Raw genomic sequence first — 26,593 nt, 5'->3', positions numbered from 1 at the left:
TTCACTATATTACATAAAAATCCAAATCCCTTTTGCAGAGATAGGCACTGGTAATGTTGGTGCAAATGTACCAATTTTTTTTTTCATTTTTAACAATAGCTAGTCGTTTCATTATCCTCTGGTTACTATTCCCTCCCTTAAAAAGTGTCATAGATTTCTGCTCTGGAGGCAACTACTTTCAGCACTTCTGGCTGTTTGGAACTTAGCTCCAAGGTTCTAGATGTGTGAACTGCTACTTTTTGATACTTCTGTTTTGGGAATTATCTGTTTACTTCCACCTACTGAAAATGGAAGATTTTATTTTTTCCCCCTCCCTTTGCACAGCTCATGTGTAAATAATTTACCGTTTATCACTTTGTTTCCAAAGGATGTGGTAAAAGATACAGATGAACCTGTAGATGGAAGGGCTGCAGGAAGTGGTGTGGAGCTTCCATGCCTCTCTAGGGGCACCATTCTCCCAGTGCCTCCTTGTGTTCATCAATGAGAATGCAGGGTGGGGCAGAAAATTACATTCTCTAGAGAAAGGAAACAGAGTTAATGTTTGATATTGCCTATGTGACTAAGCCTCCATCAGAATCCCCCAAGTACAGGGTTCAGAGAGCTGCTCTGCATGCAGGATCTTAGTTCCCCAACCAAGGATCAAAACCTTGCCCCCCTGCGGTGGAAGCTCGGAGTCTTAACCACTGGACCTCCAGGGAAGTCCCAGAAAATTCCAAGCTTCTAATCATGGCTGGGTCTTTCTGGTGACCCCCCTCCCCCCACCCTCTGCTCCCCCCATCCAGAAGCCCACCCAGAGTCACCTCATTAGAACAAAAGGCACTGCTATCACCCAGGAAATCCCAAGGGATCTAGGAGACCTGGGTGAGGAATCGGCCAAAGATCAGGTATGAGAACAACAACAAAAAAATGCTCCTGGTGTTCTTATCACTTTGGAGATTAAAAGGTTTTAGGAACTCTGTGCTGGGAATAAGAGGCAGAGACCAATAGATGTATCTTCTATTATCTCTTACCAGTCTTTTTTCTCTTTGGATGCTTGCAGTGTTTTTTCCAAGACCAATAGATGTATCTTCTATTATCTCTTACCAGTCTTTTTTCTCTTTGGATGCTCGCAGTATGTTTTTTCCACATAACTTGGTATGTACAAGAAAGGTATCGGCTACAATGCTGCTGTGTAATAAACAGGCTCAGAACTCCTATTCTTTCACCCTTCTCATCCCATCCATCAGTAAGTCCTGTTGATTCTACCTCTAAAATTGTCTTGAATCCAGATGGGCTGGTCCAATAGCCTTCTGTTCAGTCTCCCTCCTTTAAACATTGCCCTGACCCTTCCACTTTGCACAGTTAGAATGACCCACACACGGCTGGCATGGTATTAACTGAAAGGAGGCCAGGTGGAAACGGTAAATATTTGCACAGTCTTTTGGACTCTGAGTCTGTTTGGAACTGGTTAAAAATAAGATGGTTCTTCCTGACAAATAAGAGTGACCAGACCTGAAAATGGTCTTCAAGATGTTTTGGAGAATAATAGCAGAGTTTTATACAGCGACTATTTCCCAAACCCCAAATTAAGACAAATATTCTGAGTAGTAGGGTACTTAGCGCCATAGTGATCATTTATTAAATACCATTTAATGTACTTAACGTGTTATTTGAGTCTGTACTTGGTATTTATGTACTTCGTGTTATTTGATTCTGACAGAGGTACACCAAAGTAAATGCATTTTCTGTATTTGTTTAACAATTAGTGTAAGTGGGGAGAAAATTATTTTTAATTAATAAAAATTATACACAGTAATGGATGCACAGATTTCTACTGGCAGAGCAATCTGTGTTCTTTAAAGACACACACATCCACACAGTTGCCAAAACACTTCCATTTTTTTTTCATTCTTGTTCTGTCTCAAGTTTTTTCTTAATGAGTATCTAAACCCAGAACATCTTGACAGGTGTCTTAAAGGTTTGCATGCGTGCTAAGTTACTTCAGTCATGTCTGACTCTTTGCGACCCCATGGACTGTAGCCTACCAGGATCCTCTGTCCATGGGATTCTCCAGGCAAGAATACTGGAGTGGGTTGCCATGCCCTCCTCCAGGGGATCTTCCTGACCCAGGGATAGAACCTGTGTCTCCTGTAGCTCTTGCATTGCAGGCAGATTCTTTACCACTGAGCCACTGGGAATCCCCAAAGGTTTAAGTTTAGATAATAAATAACTTGGTCCCAACAGACACCATTGCAGGATGCAGAATTCCAGGTGGCCATTGCTGCACCTGCTAGGGCTCTAACAGCACACTTCTCTTAACTCTTCCACTTATGGGCACTTCTTCTGAATTAGGTTCACTGCACATCTCCCCTGATCTTTCACTAATGTTTCAAGTTCCTGGTAAGACTGGTGTCCTGGGAAGCTCCTTTCTACACAACACAGGTAGATGATTAGAGTTTAACCCACCTACAGCTTTTTACTGTGACAGAGCCGTGGTTTAAACCATTTGTGCTTGATTCCAAAACCACTGTTTTTTCTACTACTAGAAAATTCCATGGGAGGATAATCTTAGCTTTTACCTAATTTAAGGGAAAGATGTAATTTACATTAAACTAAGGTTTAACAACTGTATTTTGAACATATTCTTGTTAGAAAAGGTGACAATTAGGAGGATTAAACCTGGGTAGTCATTGCTAGAACAAGCTCAGTAAAACCATTAAATCATGGATTCAGTTACATGGCACTGATTATTACAGTGTCTCTTTCGCTGCAACAGTTCTAAACAGTTTTAATCTTTGTCAACTACATTAATAACAGGATGCTGATAGAAAGTAAAAACACTTGAGCCATTTTGCAAAATGAGCAACAGTATTTAATATATTAACAGAAAATTTACACATGGTACATTTAAATTTGAGTTTTTCTCTTTTGGTGGGTAAGTATGCAGAAAACCTCAATGAATTTAAGAAATGACTTGTGAAGCTGAATCTTAGTGTATCTATATTGAAAAGAGTGATGTTGACAGAATGTATCAAAGTATCTTACAATTACATTTATTAAGTGAAAGTAAGTTATTTTTTTAAAAAAACAGGCTATTCTGGTAATGCTGCTTATGTTTTAAATGAATTATTTAAAAATGTAAACCATCATGTTTTTGTTAAAATTGAACAAGCTGTTAAAATTGCTACAGTATATCTCACCTAAGCTTTCTACTACTATTTTAAAGTAATCTGTATTGTAGAGAAAGCACCAGAAGCAGCCAACGCAACAAAACTGCATTCATAGCAAAGTGAGGCAAAACCCTAATCCTTTTATTTCTCATTCCCATAAGGAGTTATAGTACTGAGTGAAGGAATTTTCCAATTGCATTTTTGAGGTCACAATGGTAGCTTTATATGATTGCCCTCAAGACTACAGCTTTTGCAGGCAATCAAGTACAGATAAATTACAATAAAATAAAACTATATTATAATGTTTTGTTGTATTAACACCAAATGAATGGTAGACCGACATGAATAGATGAGAAAGAAAATCAAGCTCGAGGCTTACTCTTTCTCTAAAGAGGTCATATTTCTAACAGTTTTACTGAAACATTAATTTTTATAAAGTGCAATAACAAAATAAATAAGATGAAAAAAGCTTTGAAGATCTATTTACAACTCTGGGACTAAGATAAATTACTGATTACATTCTTGATAGCCTTCTTAATGCTGTGGAAGCTGTAACACACATGAAAAGCTCACTGATCCAGGTAAAATAATGATTTTTCCCACTTAGATCAATCTAGTACTAAGGTGTATGTAATTATGCTAGCTCATGCTATAAGGCAAGGTTAGATTAAAGGGAAAAATTTAATAGATTAAAGCTAAAGGCTAAATCCAGATACAGTCAGGTGCTGAGCATTATTCCTGGCTTCAAAATAAGATGTATCTGTTTCGTCATCTGGTTGGGGTATGAAAGGCATTTTTTGATGCTGTAGATTTTCCCAGTCCACACCACTGAAGAGAGGATGATGTTTCAGCTCTTGGGAAAAAATATCAAACAAAACAATATTATGACACCATTACTAAAGTACTATTGGGTTGGCCAAAAAGATCGTCTGGGTTTCCCATTGGATAGTATGAAAAACCCAAGTGAACTTCTTGGCTAACCCAATATTTTACAGGCATCGAGGAGAGACTGTCTCACATGGACCTTGCCCTGGTTTACTATGCCCGTTTCAGAGACATTTTAAAAACATCCCTCTCTTCAACCACACGCTTCCCAACAGCACATGCTATGTTATTCTGTGTATCGCCTGGCATATGACAGGTGCCTTGTCTGAATCGGTCCAAAGAGTGAATGATGACTGGCCTTAACAGGAGCCTCTCTTTCTCACTGCCTGTACCTGATGGAAGAATCCCACACTTCACGAGATAAGGGAACCTGGCCTACTTCCTGTTCCTCCATCACTGATCTTAAGTGATTAATGCCCCACTTCTTATTTCAAGGCCTTGCTGACTGCTTGGAGCTCAGCATCGCCCGCCTACATCACTTCAGCAGGAAGGTCATCCTCCACTCCCACACTGTCTTCCCTGTGCTCCATCCTTATCCTTCCTGCTAATTTCAGCATACACACCAATGACACTTCTGACACATTCTTTCTCTTCCTGGTTCTTTGATTTCGCTAACTTTCATCTCTACAACACACTGGCCACCCAGCAGTATGGGCACATCTGAGTCTATGACTTCCACTTACAAAATCACATCTTCACTACATTTTCCTCTGTCGACTAAAATAAGAATTTGCTTTTTTTGGTCACACAGGTATTCAGTTGGTAGACATAGGTCCCCTCTCCTCAACTATTCACTTCATCAGGCAACAGTAAAGATGGCAAAAAAAAAAAAAAAAAGTGTCAATTAAGGCAGTATGCAAACCAAAAGAGCAATCAAATCTGAGGAAAATATCAGAAGATGACTACGCAGACAGTAGGGAATTGTGTGTCTGTGCTGGGGCTAGTGGGTTGGAAAAACAGTATGTGTATATGTTGGATTTACCATAAACTAAAAGACTGGTAGGAAAAACGATAAAATAGCAACAGTAATTCACATTTAGAGAATTTGTCTCAACTGTTCAAAATAAATAACTGAGCATTGGTTACTTTAGAGTTACTTGTAATATTGGATGTGATACGATGTTTCATGATTCTCTCATTGTATCTCTTTATTTAAGCTGCATCTGCAAAGGAAGTCTAATCTAGGTTAAGATTAACTAAACTGAAGAATAACCCTGTCTGCTTTACTAGGTCAACTATTCATTGAACAAATGAACAGTATCTGAGGTCTGGTAAGAATGTGCTAAGCAAATTACTAAACAACGGTTTCACAACTTTGTTATGATTGACATTTGGGACCAGATAATTTTCTGTTGTAGGGACTGCCTTGAGCATTGTAGAATGCTGAGTGAACCCGTGGCCTCTACCTACTAGATGACCCCAAATGCTGTAACAACCCAGAAATGTCTCCAGACAACACCAAATGTTCTCTGGGGAGCAAAATCATTCCCGAGGAGAACTGTTGCGCTAAAGCAATTTTTAATTTTCATTATTAATATTTTTTGGTCACACTATGTGGCATGCAGGATCTTAGTTTCCCGACCAGGGATTGAACCCGTGGCCCCTGTAGTGGAAGCTTGGAGTCTTAACCGCTGGACCACCAGGGAAGTCCCTTAAAGCAATTTTCAGAGCTCAGTTTTCAAAGGTCTGCATCCTTACTTTACACTGGTGTTTGCTCAAACTCCACTTGTCAGAAATCTTCGTGACCATCCAGTCTAAAAAATAAATCTCTTGCCTTCACTTTGTACCCTCTCTGCTTTCTCTCTTTGTGTAGTCACTACTGGATGGCGTTATGATTGTATTTGTCTACTTCTTGTCTTTTCACTAGAATGTAGTTCTAGAACTTAAGCACAGGAGTTGCAGTCTGGTTCATCCCTAGGTTACCTCCAGTGCCTCAGGTAACAACAGTGACACCTAGAAGTCACTCTATAGGGTTTGCTGATCTGATTAGAGGGAAAACTAGAAGTTGATACAAATGACATACTGCTAAAGTCCATTTTCCTAATATATCGTACTTCACATGGAAGTGTATTTTGAGACATAAGTGCTTAGCCGTCTCTATCTATACCGTGTGACAAAAAGAATTTTAAGGCAACTACTAATGAGATTTACTGGAGTTTCAAAATTGGAGTTTAAAATTCATTCGAGTTTCCAGTACTGGAAAAAACCTTTGAATGGGTCACGATGAGCCCATTTTGTCGTCTTTGAGGCATCTTAGCTGTGAAGATAATGCAACAAGGAGCCAGAGTACATAAAAATACTTGTCAATCAATAATGTCAGAAATGAAGCAGTAAGAAATCACAGAACAGGAAGTTTTGACTAAAAGAATTTCCTATATTAGTTGATGGTTAACTTTATCAGGCTCTGAAAAACTTAAAGACATTGACAAGATGAGATTGTTTTGAGAACCTGCTTGAGAGTAATGAAATTCAAGACTGCAACCTGATTGCACTGAATTTTAATGTTCTGAGTAAGGACAAATATATCAATGAATACTGAGAGGGCAAAAATAAACTGAAAGTTTAAAATCAACTAAGTTTAGCTGTCAGACTATCAGTAGTATTATATTAGAACTTGATGTTATTAACATTCATCCCTGAAGCAAATCAAGGGTAAAGTCACCACGGTTTGGTGACTAACTCCAAACCTTACCTTTCATTCCCGCTCTCTTTGTATCATCAATGGTTAAGAGTATGTCCACAGCACTTTGAGCATTATCAGATAACTTTTCTTCACCTTCAGGCCAAGGGATATCTACAGATACAAATTAACATGTTCATCATTGGTCAAAGGAACAATACACAGAGATAAATGAATCTATCTTCATAGATAGGAGAAAAAGAATCACCTCTTTTCAGAATATTCTGGAATACTTGCTGTGGTGTTTCATCATTGAAAGGGGGAATTCCTGTTAGAAACTCAAACAAGCAAACTCCAAGGGCCCACCAGTCTACTGCGGGACCTGGAATTTAAGAAGAAGCAGCTGAACTTGCAAGCGTTTTCTACAAATGTTTGATCAACTAAAACATTAATATGTTTTTATCTGGGCACAATGAAGGCCCAAAGACTTACTTCCTAAGGTTTCCCTCTGGCTCTTTAAGGTATAAAACCCCAAATTACCTTCCTTTAGGCAGTGTGGTAATTATTTTCTTGGAAAATAGTAGTTTTGTTATTTTTATTAAAAAAATTTTTTTGCCATACCATGTGGCATCCAGTATCCTAGTTCCCCAACCAGGCATTGAACCTGTACCCCCTGCATTTGGAAGTGCAGAGTCAACCCCTGGACCTCCAGGGAAGTCCTGAATATAGATTAACAATTAACGTGGCTATTAAAAAAAAAGTTAAAGTTATCTTTTGCCGTTTATTAATTACTTCCAATATCCTGGAGACTTATTTGTGCTAAATCCTAAAACACAACGAAGAAATGCATTTAATCTAAAAGTTATTCTTTAAAATTAGAGTACTCCTCAGTTTCAGATCAGGAAATAATAACATTCGGATGACTCTGTATCTACTTGTTTTACAAAGGAATGAGATGAGTAGGTAATATTAATGGTAACTGGAGGATAACCTGGTGACTAGGGAAGCCTTACTTACAGGGTGTTTTAATGTTGCTATACTCTTTTTAAGGACAGAGGGGGACAAATTAGTTTAACAACAACAAAAAAACCCATTTAGACTATAGCTTGAGGAGGGAATTAGAAGATAAGTCTTAATAAGTAGGTAAAACTGACTTCTAAATAAAACCTTCAATGAAAGCATCATTTCTATACAAAGATGTTTTTTTATTTTTATTTTTTGGGCTGTGTTATGAGGCTTGTGGGATCTTAGTTCCCCAATCAGAGACTGAACCCAGGCTTTGTCAGTGAAAGCACCAAGTCCTAACCACTAGACCACGAGGGCATACCCTACAAAGATTTTTTTTTAGATGTTTAAACAAGACCTTATAATCTGGTTTTTACTTTTGCTTAGTTATGTCTACGAATGAACAAAATGTTTCCTAAGCGAAAGTTAATTTCAGTCCAAAAATGATTAACTTCAATATAAATTTAGAGTTGAGATTCTAGTCTAGAACTAATTTGTCTGAAAATTAACTCTTTAAAGTCAGTTTCACAAAATTCACTACTGTGGTTAAGCAAATACCATTTCATTTTAAAACAAGTAGAAAAACAAACAAAAAAGCCTCCAAAACAAAAAACAATAGAAAAGCGTTGTGGACTCTGCCATTAGAAAAAATAATCGCATGCATTTAGAATACCTTTCCATTTGCAAGCCACATGATCCCATTTTTCCTATGGAACACAAGGTACAAACAGTCTACAGGCTTCTATCTCTATTGTAATCACTATAAAAATACACAAACCACCTCCATTAGTAGGCCTTTTAAGCAGCACTGAGAAAGAATTATTTCAACAGATTAGATAACCAAATATAGGAAAGTAGGAGGAAATCAGGAAAAACCCTGCATTTTAATTTATTTTACTTAGGTTAGAAATTAGGACCCTTTTGCCAGCTCAGCCAAAAATGTACTCATGTCAGAAACATACATGACTTCTCCATGGATATGTCATACATACCCATACACTTGAGTCAGAGTCTAAAAAGATCACATATTGTGATATATTATCAATTATAAAATAAATAGCTAGAACTATAAAACAGAATTGTTTTACATGATTGGCTTTCTAGTTTAAAATCCACGTCTGTAATTTGTATGTTAATACTGTTAATTCCTCTCTGTTTTCTAATAATAATGGAATGAAAGGCTTAGAAAATTCAAGCCCTTTTGTAGCTATTAACTTTAATATTTTTATCAAGCCTATTTCTTCAGTTGAAATAAAAAAAATTCCACATGCCAACACTTGTTTTCACAGAGAAGAGAAATCTCTCTGGATGTCTTCTTGCTCAGAAGACAGTTCATTTTTGTATTTCATGGGATAAAGATAAACATGTACACGCTGTGTGCATGCTAATTACTTCAGTCATGTCTGACTCTTTGTGACCCCATGGACTGTAGCCCACCAGGCTCCTCTGTCCATGGGATTCTCCAGGCAAGAATACTGGAGTGGGTTGTCGGGCCCTTCTCCAGAGGATCTTCCCAACCCAGGGTTCAAACCTGTGTCTCTTACGTCTCCTGCACTGGCAGCCAGGTTCATTACCACTAGCGCCACCTGGGAAGCTCATTTTGTATTTCATAAGTGAGCTTAAATTAAGAAAAATTTTTCATGCAATGTGATCTAGTTAGACTTTGACTGTTCAGATAAATGTGCTTTGCCACGTTCCTTTATGCAGAAATTCACTCACCTGAAGTCAGAAATCCTGCATGTAAGAAAACAGGAGTTAGGTACATTGTTTGAAAGTTATAAGTTCATTATTATGTCATTAATTGAACTAGAAACCAGGTAGTGTGCCTGATACAAGAGATAACAGATGAAGAAGAGAGCTTATCCCAAGTAGAAAACAGCCTACTCTGGGAGCAATAATTCAGGTAATTTTACTACAAATATAAGAGAGCTGAAACAAGCATATGTATTAAAAGAAGAAGCTATGGAAACTCAGGCTGGGGTCCCTAACTCCCCTTAGTAGTTAAGAGAGCAGGGAACTGTTATTGTTGTCTTTAAAATGACAAATTGCTCTCTATTATTTATTTTTGAAACTATGTGTCAAGTTACTTTTATGGGAAATAAAAATTTTAGAACATTTCACTAGCTAGCTATGGTAAATAAAAATCTTGCCACTAAAACAGTGGCAAGATTTTATCAAGTAAACCTTGCCATCTGAGGTTTCCATTCATACTGTATTGATTTGAGAAAATGTACAAATGATAATACAGGAAATGAGCTAGCAATGCTGTGACTTAGCAAAAGGGACAATGTCCAAAAACTAGTTAAGTGCCCAGAGGAACTTTTATTTCTGAGTTGCTTTTTGAGGGATGGTTCCTCTCTGGCTGGACCCTTCTGCTGAGGGTATAGTGAGTGCAGGCTCTGAACAGGAAGAGGCATCTACAGACCGAACAGAAGCACAGGACCAATTTTGTATTCCTGAAACCAGATAAGAATAGACCTGGGAAGACATTTAGAACAAAGACAGTAGAGGCGGTGGAAGGTGGGGCTTCTCTGGGTCACTGAGACTAAACCAGCAGGCTGAGGATGAATGGCTGTGTGTCTTTATTTACTATAATAAATGCCATGTATGTGAGAAAAAGAGTACTGCATGATCTCATCTTGTTTTACTTTAGGCAATCTAAGTTCCAAAGAAATTTAACACAATTTATCTCAAAAGAAACTATAATGATAGATACTTCAAAAATTCAAGACGCATGCGCCTTACCATGGGCCCTGGCTAACAGCAACTCGGGTGCGAGGTAGTCTGGCGTTCCCAGGATTCGCCCGTCGTCCACTGGGGCTGCCCCTCTTCTCACACTCTTTGGAGTTCGGTATGGAGTTTCTGATTTGACCTGATTTGGGGTCTGCTAATTTCAAGGGTTTAAGGCACAATAAATACCTTCATTCCTTTCACAGTGAACAGAAATGCTTACACCAAAGAAAAGCAAGGCTGCTGGGCATGAAAAATAGTCAAATCCTTGATCAGCTTTGGAAATGGTCTCAGAACTAATTATGAAACATCTTACTTAAAAAATCCTAATGATACTAATGCAATTCAATTGCTTAGCTAACACCAGTTATTTCAGTAAGATCTGGATATGCAAGAAACAATGAAAAAAATCCATGAGAAAAATTTCTTCATAGGATGGATCAATACAAGCTTACAAAGTGTCCTGGAGGGAGGCTACAGCTGAAAAATGATTGAATTACTAGGACAATGCATAAGATGGAACTATATGCAAATAACCTTTGGTGCCAATTGGCATTTATGTTTTTAAGATATTTTGTCATCTCACAAGGACTCTGTTGGACCAGCAGGACAGGTGGCAGACACAGGCTCTGAGGGTAAGAATTTCTAAGTCCCTCACTAAGCTCTAAATAGAAAACTCAAGTCTTGTAACCCTACATTCAAGGTGTGCACTTTCTATATTAAGATGTCTCTCCAAAGGAAGAAAAAAAAAGAAACTTTGGGTTTTAAAAGATAATAGTTTAGGGGAAAAAAAAATTTTTATTTTTCAACTCTCTTCTACAAAGAAAAGAGATCATCTAAATATGTTCTTAGAAGGCAGTAAAGTAGATGGATTTTAATTTTGTATCTCAGAGTTACTGTGATCAAGTGAAAATGTGATTGTAAATATGTAAACATGTGAAATGTAAATATGTGAAAGTATGCACGACAATACAAATGAAGGAGGCACTGGAATTAAAAATGCTAAACACTGCTACCCGCTTCACCTTTCTGTAAAACCTCCACAGAGCCACAGATTCCCAATAAGCAGAACAAGACCATTTGATTAATATTATATAGTCCAGCTGATAGGTCAGTGTCATAGTTAATTTTCCAAAATCTAGAGGACCACACATTAGCAAGTGATAACACACCTGATACAGCATGGAGTGTCCAGTGGTAACATACCTGATACGGCATGTCAGATCTTTCTCTCTGAGTAGGGGTGATAGCCGTGGGATATGACCCACTATAGGCACACGAAACATCCATCATATCTAAAGAAGTGATGCTCATCTTAGAAGGTTCGGAGCTATTGGAAGCATTAATGTGACTGTTAAAACTCCGAAATGCCACAGCATTTCTTTTAGAGGTTAATGGTTTTAAGACCTCTGAAGAAGGAGCCAACATTTTTTGATTGCTGTCTTGGATGGTAGGGCACTCAACACCTTTTGGCAAGGTACTTTCTTGGCAGCTGGGAGATACAGGAAGTAGGTCTTCAATATTTGATTCTTCCAAAGAGGATTCTTTGATGTTTTTACCTGGATCTAAAGACTGCCCTCCTAAGGGACTTTCCATGATGGAAATTCCAGGAAAAGATGAATCGGAGTCCATGTGAATACTTTTAGGAGTTCTATCACCATCAGAACACAGGAAACTAGAACTTAAGTAGTCCTTCTTACTATTCTTGTCACAATCGTCATCCAGCTCACACATAAGGTTTTTCTCTATCATCGGGACAGGTGATTTTTCTGGGGTTTGGTGTTTATCAGTAAAAGAACTGCCCACATTCTCCTTATTCACACAGTCATTTTGCTGATCTCTGTATACCAACAGCTTAAGGTCCTGGACTTCAAATGCGAAGCCTGTCCTTTGAGTTGCATAACAATCTCTCATTTCATTACTACACTCATATTCGAAGCAACTTTTTTTATTTGGTATAATTCCCTGACGAGGACTGGAGTCAACTAATTCGAAAATTCTTTTACAACTTCTTTTCCCAAGGTGCTCTTCAGTCATCCCACCAGAATCCACAGCCCGCTGATTTGACTCATGGAAACAATACTGGCTTGTGTCAGCAGTCATGTTGATATTATTTACATCTAGTTCTCTTGCTTCCCAAGAAACTTCCCCTGAAGAACATTTTTTAGCAAGGTTAACGTAAGAGTTTCCAGTGGCAGGAACGACACTGCTGTTGTGAATGGGAGAAAGAGCTAACTCAAGATCCCTTTCATTGAAACTTTTGGTCTCCATGGCATCTACAGATTTTGTGCATAAAGGCTTTTCAACTGTATTCCAACTCATCATCGTAGAGCCTGCTGCATCGTCACTTTCCTAAGAGGGAGGAAAAAACACTTTAAAAATTAGGGGACTTCCCTGGTGGCCCAGTGATTAGGACTTAGCCACTGTAATAAAGAAAATCATATTACTGAGATTAAGGAGCAAATAGAGTCCAATTTATTTTATCAAGTGGAAAGATTTTTTCCTTTGGGTATTAATATAATTCTAATCTAACATTTTATCCACAGTCTATATAGGAAAGGTTATCACATTTTTAGTTCCTCTCAGCTTTAATAGCTTTTAAAAGCCCAGAATAGAATACATAAATTAAGTAAAATAACTTTCAGTATCTGTTCACTTGGCAAGCAATCTCCTTAGAATAGACACTTTTAAAGACACATCTGTATCACCTTTGTGGTCTAGAAGTTATTTCTGATTCAGAAGAGTTACCATTCCATTAAGTGATAAACTGGCAGTAAACAGTTATAGAAGGAGGTAGTATAAGTTATAAAATAAGACAAAGGTTAAAAAAACTCAACAATCTAATGTCTGTGTTTGGGTAGAGAATTTTAAAAAAGAATTCCATCTAGATGCCTAGAAGCCAAACATTTACCATTAATATACTGCAAAAACTAAAAAATTGGAGGACTTCCCTTGTGAACCAGCGGTTAAGACTCCATGCTTCCAATATAGGGATCATGAGTTTAATCTCTGATTGGGGAACTAAGACCCCCACATACCTCGAAGTATGACCAAAACATAAATTAAAAAAAAAAAAATAAAAACAATTGTAATCTCATATACTGAACAAGAATAAATTCACATTTGAATGAGAAATGAAATACTGCAAAAGAATTTGACAGAATATACAGGAAAATGAAGAGTATCTTCACTGCTGTTCACATAACGGTTTCATGTCCTTATAGAACTTGTATGAAAAGGTGTCAAGTGTTTCTATCATCACACACAGCTGGTTCTGGGTAAGGTGAGTGGCACTCTGACCTGGCAATCCTTTTCCCATCTGGGACTGCTGTGGCACTCAGATTCCATGCTGGATATGAAGGTATGGGATGGACTGCTGGTGCTGGATGTTGCCAGCCTCTTCCTAGACTGGAGGAGGTGGGAAGTTAGACACTTCACAGGCATCCCGGGGTGGGAGGCAACCATTTCAGGACCTGTGGGGAAGAGAAAACACCGAGGCTTACTTATGTCACATCTTTCCTACTTCCCTGTGAATCCTGAATCTTTACAGGTAATTGGGTTAAGTAAGTAGTATGTAAATATTTCGTATCAGAACTATTTCTATGTAAACATTATCTCGTCTACAAGGATAGCTTCAGGCTGTTTTGACAAACAAGTACTATTCTGAAAGTTAATAGACAAAACTCAGTATTTATAAAGTAGAAATCAGGACAGGGAGCAAATTTATAATTAGGAGAAAATTCATTTTGAATATCCATTATCCAATTTGAAACTTTTCTCGATGAAGGTTCATTACTGATGGGCTAAATCTGGGTGTGCTAAAAGGCTGGAATGTGACTACTCTTACTCAATTCAATTTGTATTTAGTTAAAACCAGAGCTTTATTTTAATGTTGAGGTTTACATGCTTACCAGTGTGGAATTATATACATCCATAGGGACTTCTTTATACTACTGGGTAAAAGAAATAATAGTGACTTTGCTAAGTGTGAGCCAGTGCCAGAAAGCAGCACCATCTATATAATACAAGTTCCTGTATCTTAGAAACAAGTAATGATGCTAAAACTTTTTGCTCCTGAACTTAAAGTGAGACTCTTTTGTTCTCATTTGTAAAAAGGAGGCAATTCTTCCTTTCGGTCTATCTATCCATCCAAGAGATATACAGAATTGAGGACCAAATTCACAACAAATAGCATCTATGAAAACAACGAACACTAATTACTCTTTAGAGGATCATTATTCACATTTCTAAGATGAAGAAAATACGCATGCACAGAACTAAACTGTCCACTGTTGATAAGTTAGAGGGTGAAGTTAAGTGCCATACAGATTTTCCACTTGCTTCCTTTACTTTTGACTTTTGTCTTTTATTGTGTAATAACTAAAACTATATCATCTTGATTTTATTTCAGAACCTTTTAGAAATCATTTTATAAAGGCACACAGTATTACTATATCTTCTCCACTAAGATTTCCATAGACTCAGTACAGTGAAATTCACCCAATGATCATTACAGTGTTGCAGCTAATTGAAAAATTAGCTTGACATTTTATTTTGTTGATGTAAAGATCTGCAACAGGAACTTCCCTGGTGGTCCAGTGGTTAGGAATCCACCTTGCAATGGACGGTACACCAGTTCGATCCCTGGTCCAGGAAGGTCCCACAAGCTGTGGAGCAACTAAGCGAGGGCTCTAGAGCCTGCGCTCGGCAACAAGAAAAGCCACCGCAATGAGAAGCCCACACACAGCAACTACAGAATAACCCCAGCTCACTGCAACCAGAGAAAGCCTGTGCATAACATTGAAGACCCAGTGCAGCCAACAACAACAACAACAAAGATCTGCAATAAACCCGGTCAGAAATGGCACTTGGGTGACAAAACAGAGCAAATCCACAGGCTATCTGAATGTCTGCATTTCAAAATTACTGATACTCAGAATTTTAAAATGGTAAAATACTTTGTTCCTCAAGGGCACATTTAATGGAGTATACTACCTTTTCTTTTATACTCACATGATTTTAGTAGCTTGCTAGAATAAGGAGTCGTGTCCTTTTGATCTACGGACATAGGACAAGTTAGTCCTTGAGAAAGTGGTGATGTTTCAGATCCTTGAGTGGAAAGAACATTTGCAGTGTCGTGATTTTCTTCTGCAACTGGTGTGTGCTATGAAAAAGAGGAAGACAAAAACAAATGCTACGATTTGTTGTCACAAAAACACCACCTAAACGCACAGACTGTTATGACATCTAGGTAGATGAACTGCTGAAGTAATGCAACATGCTTAATATTTGAATTCGTGTAAATGGCAATCATGTTAGGGCATATCATGTGAGTTTTTTTCTTATCGAGTACTTACAAAACCCAAAGAGCTGATGAGAGATAATACTTGTCCTGGGGTTCTTGAATAATCTTGTCTAGGTTTCGCCATGGATGGTGTTGTAAGAATATCCATCATGTTGATATCTATGTATGGAAAGAAAAGTATATGATATTCTTTTAAAACTTTATCTGTCATTGACTAAAGTCAACAATTATTTGTTCTGGACTTTGCCCCACTTTCCACATTATTAACATCAACTACAAAGTTGGCTTGTGCAAGACAAACACAGCCAGGAAAACCATCATGCTATACAGTTAACATGTAGAACTAACCAGACAAGAGAAAGACAAATACCATATGCTTTCTCTATATATAGAATTTAAAAAACAAAACAAAAAATCAAGCTCATAGATACAGAGAATTGATTTGTGGTTGCCAGAGGTGGCATTAAGGGTTGGAAGAAATGGATGAAAGGGGTCAAAAGGTAAAAATAAATAAATAATAAAAATAAACTTAAAAAAAAAGAGATAAATACAAGAGTGTTACCTAACTGCCAACAAAATAATTCTTGGTAAATAAAGCATTACAAAAGTAGGTGGTAAAAAGAAAACAGTTAAGAGAGGAATCAATGTACTAAGAATACAAAATAAATTTCAATAACAGAATCTGAGTGACTAAACAACAACAGCAGAATCAATTTAAGGAATTAATACAAATTATGGACCACTCATGTTAATTTACTATGTAAGCAAGATGGAAACTAATGCAGATTTTTATCAGCTTTCAATGTGTAACACTGTAAAATGATTCAACACTCACACATAATATTGTACAGTTTTCTTTAGATATCAAAAATAGTAAGAGAAGTGTAATACTTTGTATGTGGTGTAAGACTTTAAAATGTAGGTCGAAAGTTTGAATTTAAACTTCACTTATACCTCACACTGATGAAACTGTAAGTAAATATTAGTCGCTCAGTTGTGCCCAACTCTTTGTGACCCCATGGACTGCAGCCCACCAGGCTCCACTGTCCATGAGATTGTCCAGGCAAGGATACTGGAGTGGTTTGCCATTTCCTTCTCCAGGGGATCTTCCCAACCCAGGGTTTGAACCCCGGTCTCCTGCACTGCAGGCAGATTCTTTACTGACTGAGCTACAAGGGAAGCTTGTAGGAACCACAATAAACTTCTTAAAATATATTTTACAAATTTAAAAAATGCTACAGCAATGATTTCTTGGTTATGACTTTGAAAGCACAGGAAAAAGGCAAAAATAGACAAATGGGACTATTTCAAACCTCACCAACTTCAGAACATCAAAGGAAACAAGCAACAGAATGAAAAGACAACCTACAAAATGGGAGAAATATCTGTAAATTATTTATCTAATAAGGGGTTCATATACAGAATATAAAGACAACTACAACTCAGTAACAAAAAAAATCCAAGTAATCTAATTAAAATAGTGAATAAAAGTCTTGGATAGACATTTCTTTAAAGAAGATATACAAATGGCCAAGAGGCTTATGAAAAGACACTTAACATAAGTAACCAATAGAAAAATGCAAATCCAAACTACAATGAAATATAACTTATACCCGTTAGGATGACCACTATCAAAAAACAAAATAAGAAGTACTGGAAAGAATGTGGAGAAATTGGGACTCTTGTGCACTGCTGCACTGCTGGTCAACTGTAAAATGTAAAACTGTGTAACCACTATGAAAAATGCAGTGGAAGTTTCTCAAAAAATTAAAAATAGAATTTGGTCTATATGATCCAGTAATTCTTCTGCTGGGTACACACCCAAAGCCATTTTATTCATTTTTAACTAACAGAAAACAATATAAACTAATGAAATGGTAGTGTCTAAAATGTGTTCGACTTTTAAAAAGGTACTTACTTGCTATGTTTCTTACCTCTATTTAAAGTAACTTTGGAAAGGCCGAAATCTGTTAGTTTAATATGACCTTCATTAGAAATAAGCATATTGTCTGGCTTCAAATCCCTGCACATAAAAAGACAAGTAGCAGATAACTAAAAAAGAGCTAGTGTTGATTTTAAAATTTCCAGCAAAAAAAACAGAAAGTTAAAGAAGAATCAAACCCTATTTATTGTCTCTTATTGGTGGCTTTGACAGTACAGAAAAGAACTCTCAAAAGCAAACTTAAAAAAAAAAAAAGCAAACTAAAATTTGAATATCTGAATATAAAGGAGTTAAATATTTAATGCTAGATTATCTTCAGCATTATTCACTAGATATTATATTAAAATAAATTTCATTAGGTAAAATAAATTTCATTAAATAAAATAAACCTCAAACCAGGTCAAATCATATTTACCTCTTTCTGTGAGATTAAGAGAGTGTGAGATTAAGCCTTAATCAAAAAGAGTCACTTAACCTTTCTTTGAACACAGGAAAGCACTGTAAATCAGCTGGGATTATAAACTATTGTACTTTTGCATGATGTACAGCTAAAAGAGTGGAAAAAAGAGTCAATATTCTCCACAATAAAATGGGATATCCATGGACAAAGCAACACATTCACACACGCAGGGAGATGAAAGAGTTGATGAAATTTCTAAATTCGCACAAATTACTACTAAATTTAAGATAACCCATATATTGGGGGTTATGCAAATATCTAAGACTCAAATAGTAAATACATAATTTGATTACTTGTGCTTAAGTAATAGTTGGGAGAAAAGTCAGTCATTACCTGTGAATGATTCCATGTCTGTGAAGGTAGTCTAGAGCCAGTGCAACTTCAGATATATATTTCACGGCCATCTCTTCATCAAAATAGCCATAGATATGCAGAAGGGACTTGACATCTCCACCAATGAGATACTCCATTACCTGTCAAAATGAAATAGAAATACTGTGAAATAAAACCAATATGACTACTTAAAAATATCTTATTTGAGCATTAATGATTATACATTTAGCATGGTTCTGTAACAGACATTTTCTTGGTGTCACTGAGTACACATCAATACCAGGTTTGTTCATGCTCCCATACACTTTTTTTTTCCCCATACACTTTTTAAAATTTAAATTAAACTGTTCAGCCTTACCAAAAAGGTATGAAGAACAGAATAATTTCTCATGTACTCTTCATCTATTTTCACCCATCATTAGCATTTTGCCACATCTGCTTTCTTCTTCTACACATATATGAATATAACAATACTTATTTATGCTAATCATTAACATGATTATGTTACATAATAAACATAAGTTATTAACAACATTAACATAAATACATTATGTGCATGTATTTTTATGCAAATACTTTAAATAAGGCAACATTAGCAACTGGTATTAATCTTTAAAATGCATGGAATTTAATGCTAAAATAACGCTATTACCTGTTTAGTCTGTATTCAAATTTCTCTGATAATTCCATATTGTTCCTGACGGCCTCTCTCCTCGTCCCTCATTCCCAGGCCAGGACCATGCATGGGATTTAGTTACCATATCTCTTTAGTCTCCTTTAATTTGGAATAATTTTTCTTCTTTTTATTTGCTGGAGAGTGGGTGGGACTGGGAGTGGGGCACAGAATGGTCTTCCACAACATCTGATTATTTCCTCATGAACCTCTAGAACTTGGAAGTCAAAATACCTGCCATCCTCACCTCTTCCTGCCCCCTACCCAAATTCCTCATTAGAATTAAGAGTGTAAGCTGTCATGTTCAGTGAAAAGCAAGCAACTTGCTAAGTACATAGATCCCAAATCCACCACTTCCTAATATCATTTCCTTATTACCCATCAAACTTTATGCAGTATTTCTATTATGCATCCTTTACTTAGGAAATATTTTTAGCACTATGTGCCACACACTGTTCTACAAGGTTTATATCAACCTATTGGAACTTCATAACAACCTTTGAGGTAGGTACTATTGTTATCCCCACCTTGCAGAGGGGAAAACTGAGGCCTGATGGTTCATTTTATGCATCAAATTGGCTAAGCCATGACACCCAGGTATTTGGTCAAACACCAATCTAAATATTGCTGTTAAGGTATTTTTTACATGAGATAAACATCTCAACCATTAGACTCTGCGTAAAAGCTGATTATCCTCCATCATGTGGGAGAGCCTTATCCAATCAGCTGAAGGCCTGGAGAGAAAAAAGTTTGAGGGATCCTGTCTTTCTCCTCCAAAGAGGAGGGAATTCTGCCTCTTCACTGCCTTTACGCTTGTGCTGCAACATCAAATTTTCGCTGGGTCTACAGCCTGTCAGCCTACCCCAGAGATTTTGGACTTGCCATTGCCACAACCATGAAGGACAATTCCCTAAAGTAAATCCCCCGTTATACACACAGACACAGACACCCTATTGTTCTTTTTCCCTGAAGAACCTTAACAAATAGAACTGGTAAGGTAACTTGGCCAAGGTCATAAAGCTAGTAAGTTCAACAGCTGGAATTCAAACCTAGGTACTCTGAACCCAAAGACAGTAATTCTTAAGTCACTGGGTTTAGTGGTTCCTGAATGAAGAAAAACATGTCATTTACTCACCAAGTAGACATTGTTTGCTGACTGTAGGGAATAGTACAAATGGACAATGAAAGGACTTTTGCTTAGGGCCAGCGCGTCCCTCTCAGCTTGTACTTGATGAGTCATATTTTTGTTGATCATGTCTGCCTTTTTGACAACCTGTATAACATAATGTGACAACAGATAGATAGTTTTTTATTTTTTATCGCAGAGTGGTCTCAGGTTTCCAAGTTTCCACCATGAAAACAACCAGAGAGAAAGCATGGACATGTTGTTTGGCCCTCACACTGCCAGCAGGAAACTCTGCTAGGAAAACAGCTAGTGAAAATAAAACTTTCTTTAACATAGAACCTCTCATCTTGGTATCAAGTGGTAAAAGTATCACATCCCTTTTGAGAAGAAAAAAGATGTAAGCAAATGGTCCCCGTCTACCCTACCAGTAAGAAGAAAATAAATTCTGTTCTGCTGTTCTTGGCTTCCCCGGTGGCTCAGAGGTTAAAGCATCTGCCTTCAATGTGAGAGACCAGGGTTCAATCCCTGGACCGGGAAGATTCCCTGGGGAAGGAAATGGCAACCCACTCCAGTATTCTTGCATGAAGAATCTCATGGACGGAGGAGCCTGGTAGGCTACAGTCCACAGGGTCGCAAAGAGTCAGACACGACTGAGCGACTTCACTTCACTTCTTCACTTCTGCCGTTCTTACAAGTCATAAAATAGTTCCTAATATGCTCCCAGATAAGCAGGACTGTAGGGCTTCTCTGGTAGCAGAGCTGGTAAAGAATCCGCTTGAAATGCGGGAGACCTGGGTTCAATCCCTGGGTTGGGAAGATCCCCTGGAGAAAGGAATAGCTACCCACTCCAGTATTCTGGCTTGGAGAATCCATGGACTGTACAGATCATGGGGCTGCAAAGACTCGGACACGACTGAGTGACTTTTACTTAATCAGGAATGTAGGCATAGAGAAATAATTGGCCAATCCATTAAAAAATTTTTTTTGGTTCCTTGATGGATAGAAATAGAGAAAGAATGTACTTTTTTCCCCCTGGAAAAATTCTTTTTTTTTTAGGAATATAAAACTATTGACCACTGTTCATCAGTATTTACAATAAAGTAAATAATACACAGTTGAATAACATTCTGATTACTACAAAGTTGTTTTTCTTGGTTTCTGCTCAACTAGTAACCCAAAATACTGAGAAAATTGAGCCTTCATGTAAGGAATGAGTTGGGGTAAAGTTTGAAAAAACATGCAGGTCAAGTGTAGATTAGAAAAGTTTGCTCATTTATTCCTGTGCTGGGTCGCTTTAGTCATGACTCTTGCGAGCCCACGGACTGTAGCTCACCAGGCTCCTCTATCCATGGGATTCTCCAGGCAAGAATACTGGACTGGATTGCCATTTCCTTCTTCAGGGGATCTTCCTGACTCAGAGATCCAACCCAGGTCTCCTGCACTGCAGGCAGATTCTTTACTGACTGAGCTACCAGGGAGTCTGCTTCACAGACTGGGACCAGCTAAAATGCAGGAAGCACTATAGGACAGGATGTGTGTTTACACATTCTTGGGACTTCCCTGGTAGTCCAGCGGTTAAGATTCTGCCCTTCCGCTGCAGGGGACCTGGGTTCTATCCCTAGTCAGGGAACTAAGATCTCATATGCCCTATGGACATATTCCTGTAGGGCATATTCCTGTATATCGTAAATTACCAGTATTTAAAAACTATTTGATTAGGTTTCCATGAACAAATCTGAGACATCCATATATCACAACCTTTCCTAAATATAGCAAAAGGACTTCAATTTCTTGTAAAACAATGGTTCACACAAAGGAACCATCAAGTGTCCACTTTACTAAGTTTTGCTTTGCTATTTAAAACACACCAGAATTTTTCTACTTTTTTCATTTGCTTGGGGAGGTTGTTGATAGTGATAAAAATTTTCCTTCCAGGGCTTCTGCATTTATATGCTGATTTATATGCAGATATGGATGCAGATTCTGATAGGGATGCTTTAAAAAATTACCTAATTTAAATTGCTTAATTTACCTAATTAATTACAAAACTATTTAATTTGAAAGGTTAAGACTTAAGTTTTCAGTTTAAGTTGAAGGGATTTCTTATATTGCTCAAAATGATGGAATTCCAGAAACATGGGCTTATCCATGGTTATGAAAAGCTGTTGTTTAAATATATTTACCAAAACAAAAACCACCACAACAAAAAAAGCTCCCAAACAATTTACATATGTATTTTATGTATACACATACAAAAACTTAGAATGATCCTTAGGCATATATGAGTGAAATGCAAATTCTAAATTTTGATTAAGTAATGACTATGGAGATTTCCCCCAACATTTAGAAAAGCTGTTCTCTAACGCTGAGGAAATAATATACTATGGTATCAAATTCTTTTCTGCTGAAGGAAGCAACTATAGAAAGCTTTTATTTGTTCAAAGCAACTAGTGCTACAGACCAAAAAAAAAACAACCTAGTGTAACTTCCCCAATACTACTTCAAACAAACATATCAAACCCGATTTTCATTAGAATGTAGTTATTTCTTCACACTAATAAATCAAAAAACCAAGACCCACATTTTATATATATATATATATAGATATACATAAAAATCAATGCAAACAATTATTCAATCTCATCTTCTGGACAAGAATGCCAAATTAGTCTCTCTTCATAAAATTTACGATTAAAATTTGAGGACACTTCACATTTGCCTCTTTGCCAGCACCAAATCCGCTTCATTGGAATCTTTCCATTTCATGAGAAACATTAATTCTCCACTGCTGTTCGTGGCACCAATTATTCATTCTGGATCAAGACCTCTGGCAAAACCTCTTGGTTTATCAGAAGTATCTCTTTTCTTCTTTGATTTGCTATCATCAGATTCACTGTCAGACAAAGATTTTCTTTTTGTTCCATCTTTTTCTTTACCAGCTTTTTGAGAATTAAGAAATGCTTCAATTAACTCTGGACAATCTAAATTTTCTTCAGGTTCCCAAGTATTATCTGCATGTGTAAACCCCTTCCACTTCAGGAAATACTACACCTTCTCATTCACTACACAGCAGTCCAAATTCTTCAGGTTCTGACTCTTCAACTTTTTTACTCTTTCCAATTTGTTTCTTTCCCATTTTTTTGCAATGTAGTTTTATTGGAGGCCATTTTTTATTGCAGACTTAAAGAGCTATTATTCACCGCCTCTGAGCTTCTCTGGGTCCCGGGTCTGCAGCATCTTCCGGAAAAATTCTTAAAAATGGTTAGAGTTTACTCACACTTAGGTGTCAGATGCTTTGTTACAGAAAACAACTAATTACTCTTTTTAAGTCTCAAGGTAATTGGTAAGGAAGCAAAACTATAGTCTATGTTAAAATTGGAGCACTAAACTGAATAGTTAGGAACACTGAGATCAATTCTCAGGAAGATTACAAAGAAAAAAAAGGTGTATTTCTTCCAAAGATTCATTAAAGCATTTAATAAAATCATCAATACACTGTAAATTCCAATTGTAGAGCCTTCCCATAAGAAAAATGAGGAAAATTGACAAAGCCAGTCTAAAACATGATTTCCTTATCATTCCATTAGACTGGAAGCTTCATGAGGACATATTTGTTTTTGTTCACCACTGTATCCATATCCTACACAAAGTAGATATTCATAAATACTTCTGAAAAAATATACTGGCATTTTCATTTCAACAGCTAATAATGACTGCTTAGTATAACAGAAGAAAAAGCAAGAAATCTTTGTAATATGAAGTGATGGAGAATTAATTTCAATAGGGTGGGTCTGAAAGGTTAGGAAAAGTTTGAAGGCGGGGGCTACAGAGAAAGTGAAAGTGAAGCCTGCTCAGTTCTGTCTGACTGTTTGTGACCCCATGGACTATACAGCTCCAGTATTCGCCAGAATACTGGAGTGGGTAGCCGTTCCCTTCTCCAGGGGATCTTCCCAACCCAGGGATCGAACCCAGGTCTCCCACATTGCAGGAGGATTTTTTTTTTTCTCTAGCTGAGCCACAGGGAAGCCCAGTGAAGGCCTGAGGAACCTCAAAAACATGTGAACGAAGTGAAGAAAGGTGGATGCAAAAGACCATGTATTGTGTGATTCCATTAATATGGAATGTCCAGAAAAGACAAACCAATAGAGATAGAAAGTTACTTGTGGCTAAGTGGGGAGACACTGCAGATAACCAAGAGACGTAGTTTTCAGGTACTGGAAATTTTCTAAAATTGTAATGTGTTAATGGTTACCCAATATTTGATTTACTAAAAACTAAGTTGTACTTTAAGAAAAAAAAGAAAGAAAAAATTAAGTCTGTATTTGGGCAAACTTGAGAATGGAATAAAAGGGGTACTAAAAATGAATATGAGACAGAATTGACAGGCAGAGTTGAGAGAGAGGATATACAGATGCAGTAGAGGAAAGTTAAAAAGACTCAAGTTCCTAGCCTGAATGATGGTGGTGTTATTACAGGGAGAGAAGAAATCCAGGAGGTGGTTAGGTGGAGAGGACCATGTTCAAAGCTGGGCAAGTATAATTTTGAGGTGCTTGCTAGTTCACACGGTAATGTCCAACAGGAAATTGAAACCACATCAGTACTCAGTCTACTAGCTTCTCCTTTATTACTATCACTCACTCCTGAGATGTGACTAATTTGAAGCTACGGGAGTAGCTGAGAATCAGCAGTGGCCTGAACAGCTTCGAATACTTTGAGTCTTGAATGCTTTGGAATGATATATACTACTGTTGGGCTTCTCGGGTAGCTCAGCTGGTAAAGAATCCACCTGCATTGCAGGAGACCCCGGTTCGATCCCTGGGTTGCAAAGATCCCCTGGAGGAGGGAGGGCATGGCAACCCACTCCAGTATTCTTGCCTGGAGAATTCCCTTGGACAGAGGTGCCTGGAGGGCTACAGTCCATGTGGTTGCAAGGAGTTGGACAGGACTGAGCCACTAAGCACAGCACATGCTACTGTAAGGATAAAGGAGTGATTCAGGAATATTTCAGCTTGGTCTTTAAATAAAATTACATTCCAGATTTATAATGAAAGGCTTGAAAAGTGGGGTTTGTTTAATGATATCTTTTGGTTATACAGGTCAAAAGTTCATCTATATCATAGCATGCTTACAACAGTTAACAATATTGCATTATATATTTGAATGCTGCTAAGATGGGAGAAGGCAATGGCACCCCAATCCAGTACTGTTGCCCGGAAAATCCCATGGATGGAGGAGCCTGGTAGGCTGCAGTCCATGGAGTCGCTAAGAGTCAGACACGACTGAGCGACTTCACTTTCACTTTCCACTTTCATGCATTGGAGAAGGAAATGGCAACCCACTCCAATGTTATTGCCTGGAGAATCCCATGGACGGAGAAGCTTGGTAGGCTGCAGTCCATGGGGTCGCACAGAGTCGGACACAACTGAAGCGACTTAGCAGCAGCAAGATAAAGTTCTCATCACAAGAAAAAAATATGCAGCTGTTTCATCATGGCTAACTAGACTTATGATGACGATCATTTCACCACATAGACAAATACTGAATCGTTAAGTTGTACACCTGAAATTGGTATATGTCAATTACGCCTCAACAAAAATAGAAATGAATCTACATTAAATTGGTAGTTAAAATATAATTTGGAAGTAACTATTTCTAATTTAAAGTTTCAACCTGAATCCTGGCAAAGCCCAAATTAGTAAAAAGGGTTCAGAAGTCCTAGATCTTTTAAGGTTTATGCGGTGGGAACAGAAGGGCGGGGCAGAGGCAACAGCGACTTGCCCGCGCTGTCTCCTCAAATAAGAAAATCATCTCGCGGGACCCGGAGGCTTCAGCGAGCCAGGCATCCAGTCTAGTCGCTCCAGCGGCCCTGGAGCCTGTCCAGTTCAGAGGGCGGGAAGTAGGGCCGAAGGACCAGCCTCTTTAGCTTTCTTTAATCCTCGATTCTTACCTTCACCGCATACAACCTGTTACCTTTCTGCCCCAGATACACCTTCCCAAAGGCGCCGCGGCTAATAGGCTTCACTATGGTGAACTCCTCAATGGAGGGAGGTCTTGGCACCGGGATCCTATTCACGCACTCTCCTGTTGCCGCGCCACCTCCACTCTCCATCTCACCGCCCATGGTGGGCTCCATCGCAGTCCACCTCCGATGCAAGGTTCTATCACCGGGGAAGGCCCCTTCCAGAGCCGCAACTCCCGCCAACTAGGTTCAAAGTGAGGCTCCGCCCACGCCGCACGTACTCAGTGATGTCACTACGTCGCAGCCCACGCCACGCCCATCCATGCGCCTCTCCGCCAGCCGATGGACGTGAAGGCGGGGCTTCCGGGAATTTCTTGAACCTACCACAGGCTGCCCCAGGTTGACG

General features: G+C 38.0%; 1 protein-coding gene and 1 pseudogene across 2 annotated transcripts; both read right to left on the bottom strand.

Annotated features, from left to right (window-relative positions):
- Positions 1–1,927: 1,927 nt before the first annotated feature.
- On the bottom strand, positions 1,928–26,456 carry MASTL (microtubule associated serine/threonine kinase like). Of its 2 annotated transcripts, none has more exons than XM_019973114.2 (12): positions 26,176–26,456; positions 20,238–20,375; positions 18,430–18,569; positions 17,629–17,717; positions 15,747–15,853; positions 15,403–15,553; positions 13,690–13,862; positions 11,596–12,741; positions 10,405–10,546; positions 6,923–7,036; positions 6,727–6,828; positions 1,928–4,002 (listed from the first exon to the last, which is right to left on the bottom strand). In XM_019973114.2, exons 1-12 carry the CDS (start codon positions 26,359–26,361, stop codon positions 3,845–3,847), a joined length of 2,646 nt encoding a protein of 881 aa, XP_019828673.2. In that variant the 5' UTR covers positions 26,362–26,456; the 3' UTR covers positions 1,928–3,844. The 2 variants fall into 2 exon arrangements, with proteins under 2 accessions (XP_019828673.2, XP_019828674.2); XM_019973115.2 differs by having other exon boundaries at positions 10,405–10,543.
- Positions 20,353–23,395, bottom strand: LOC139186653 (chromobox protein homolog 3 pseudogene; annotated as a pseudogene).
- Positions 26,457–26,593: the final 137 nt, after the last annotated feature.

The sequence above is a fragment of the Bos indicus genome, chromosome 13 (genome assembly GCF_029378745.1).
Source record: "Bos indicus isolate NIAB-ARS_2022 breed Sahiwal x Tharparkar chromosome 13, NIAB-ARS_B.indTharparkar_mat_pri_1.0, whole genome shotgun sequence".
NCBI classification, from domain to species: domain Eukaryota; kingdom Metazoa; phylum Chordata; class Mammalia; order Artiodactyla; family Bovidae; genus Bos; species Bos indicus.
The sequence above is the reverse complement of the archived record's forward strand: the minus strand, read 5'-3'. Positions and strand labels throughout refer to the sequence as shown.